This window comes from Buceros rhinoceros, unplaced genomic scaffold, assembly GCF_000710305.1.
Source record: "Buceros rhinoceros silvestris isolate BGI_N320 unplaced genomic scaffold, ASM71030v1 scaffold10570, whole genome shotgun sequence".
Lineage (NCBI taxonomy): Eukaryota > Metazoa > Chordata > Aves > Bucerotiformes > Bucerotidae > Buceros > Buceros rhinoceros.
Genome location: NW_010390216.1, coordinates 43,210 through 44,897, shown reverse-complemented (window position 1 = coordinate 44,897; position 1,688 = coordinate 43,210). Strand labels below are relative to the sequence as shown.

Below are 1,688 nucleotides of genomic sequence, written 5' to 3'. Positions count from 1 at the left end.
CCATAAGCAGCGGCAGCAGCACCCTGCAGCACGTGGCAGAGAGTACAGTGCTTAGTGACTGCCCCGCGTCTCGGACCACAGGTGGGTCTGTGTGGCTCAGCACAAGCTGATGCTTAACCATCCTTGTGGCGTCTTGTGCAATGCAGACGCAGCTGCCGTGGCCCACGAACAGTCACGGTCGACCCGCTTGACCTTGCTCACCACACCAGCCATAAGGGAGCCTGATCAAAGGATGACTTGTTGCATAACGGCAGTTTAGTTTAAATAGGAGTCTTCTGGTGATGGCCAATGAGGAAGGAAGGAAGGAATTAGTGAAAACCTCACTGGAACCAGCTGCGTGGAAGGTCAGAAGGAGATAGAAGAAAGCAGGGAATGTACAAGGTTTAGAGACAGAAGCCGAGGCTTGTGCTCAATCACAGATTTGTCACAGTTTATGTGCACCTGATAACAAGATAGATAGCCAAGAGAATTTTACTAGTAATCAAATGAGGCATAAAGGACCAGTTACACTTTTAAAGCTTCCAAGCAACTGTGATTTTTTTTTTTTTTTGTGTGTTTTTTTTCCCCCCTACTTGCTGCCAGTTCAAGAACTGCTTAAGCAGGGTCAGAGCACTGCCTGGCTCATAGCAGAAAGTCACCGCTCACAACAGTCGCCACCCGCAGGTTTACCGTTGAATTTTCAAAGTGAAAAAAATAATTTCACTGATAACTTCAGCTGCTGGAAAATTGAATTAGCACAGTGAAGGGAGTCATGCTTTTTGTCTTCCAGATTCACTCTTGCAGCAGATGTTCGTAGTTCGGTTTTTAGGATCTATGGCTGTTCAGTCGGATGCCACAAGTGAGGTGATTTATGAAGCTATGAGGCAAGTGTTAGCTGCTCGTGCCATTCACAACATATTCCGTATGACTGAATCCCATCTCATGGTCACCAGCAAGAACTTGAGGTACTGTAAAACCTTCAACTTGTCATTACACTGTTCCCTTCATACAACTTGCGATTAGTGAAGATTCTTTGGTTCTGTTTTTCAAAAAAAGACTCCCTTTGAGGGAGCAAGATCCCGAGATTCACTTTATTAATAAAAAATGTCTCTTTTCTTACTCTTTAGTAAGACTAAGTTGTAAGAACATGCTACCAAAATTGAGGGTCTAGAGTTGAATGTTGCTGTCAACTGACTTGAAATCACAGATAAAGCATTTGATTCTGCATGTTTCCTCATCAGTAAAATTGCCATAGTGACTGCCTTACTGTTGTAAAGCACCTTGAAATTACTGGGAATCACTTTTTTTTTTTTTTCCCCCTACACATAACTGCAGGTTAATAGATCCTCAAACCCAAGTTACACGAACAAGTGTAAGTAACTTTTGTTTTGAATTTGGTTTTCTGCCACAGCACTGAATACTCAGTCACATGAACTTTAGCTCTTGGCCAAGCTAACCCAGTGCTGGTTAAAAAAAAAAATAAATTCTTTATTATACTTTTCCAGTTTGAACTTGCCACTGTGACACAGTTTGCTGCTCATCAAGAGAACAGGCGACTGATTGGCTTTGTGGTGCATCTCAGTGAGACTGTGGGAGAGGAATCCATGAGCGCCTATATTTTTGAGAGCAACACAGAAGGGGAAAAGGTTTGCATAACATTTACTAAAATACTTCATTCAGAAAACAGGTCTGAGGCTTCTTGGCTTACA

At 42.8% G+C, this 1,688-nt stretch overlaps 1 protein-coding gene across 1 annotated transcript in view; it reads left to right on the top strand.

The window, feature by feature from the left end:
- The window catches only part of APPL2 (adaptor protein, phosphotyrosine interaction, PH domain and leucine zipper containing 2), a 33,108-nt gene that overhangs the window by 29,762 nt on the left and 1,658 nt on the right, over nt 1–1,688 (top strand). Inside the window, exons 17-19 of the mRNA XM_010136975.1 lie at nt 770–944; nt 1,315–1,351; nt 1,485–1,625. Of these exons, the coding sequence (XP_010135277.1) occupies nt 770–944; nt 1,315–1,351; nt 1,485–1,625 (353 nt within the window). The remainder of the gene's footprint in view (nt 1–769; nt 945–1,314; nt 1,352–1,484; nt 1,626–1,688) is intronic.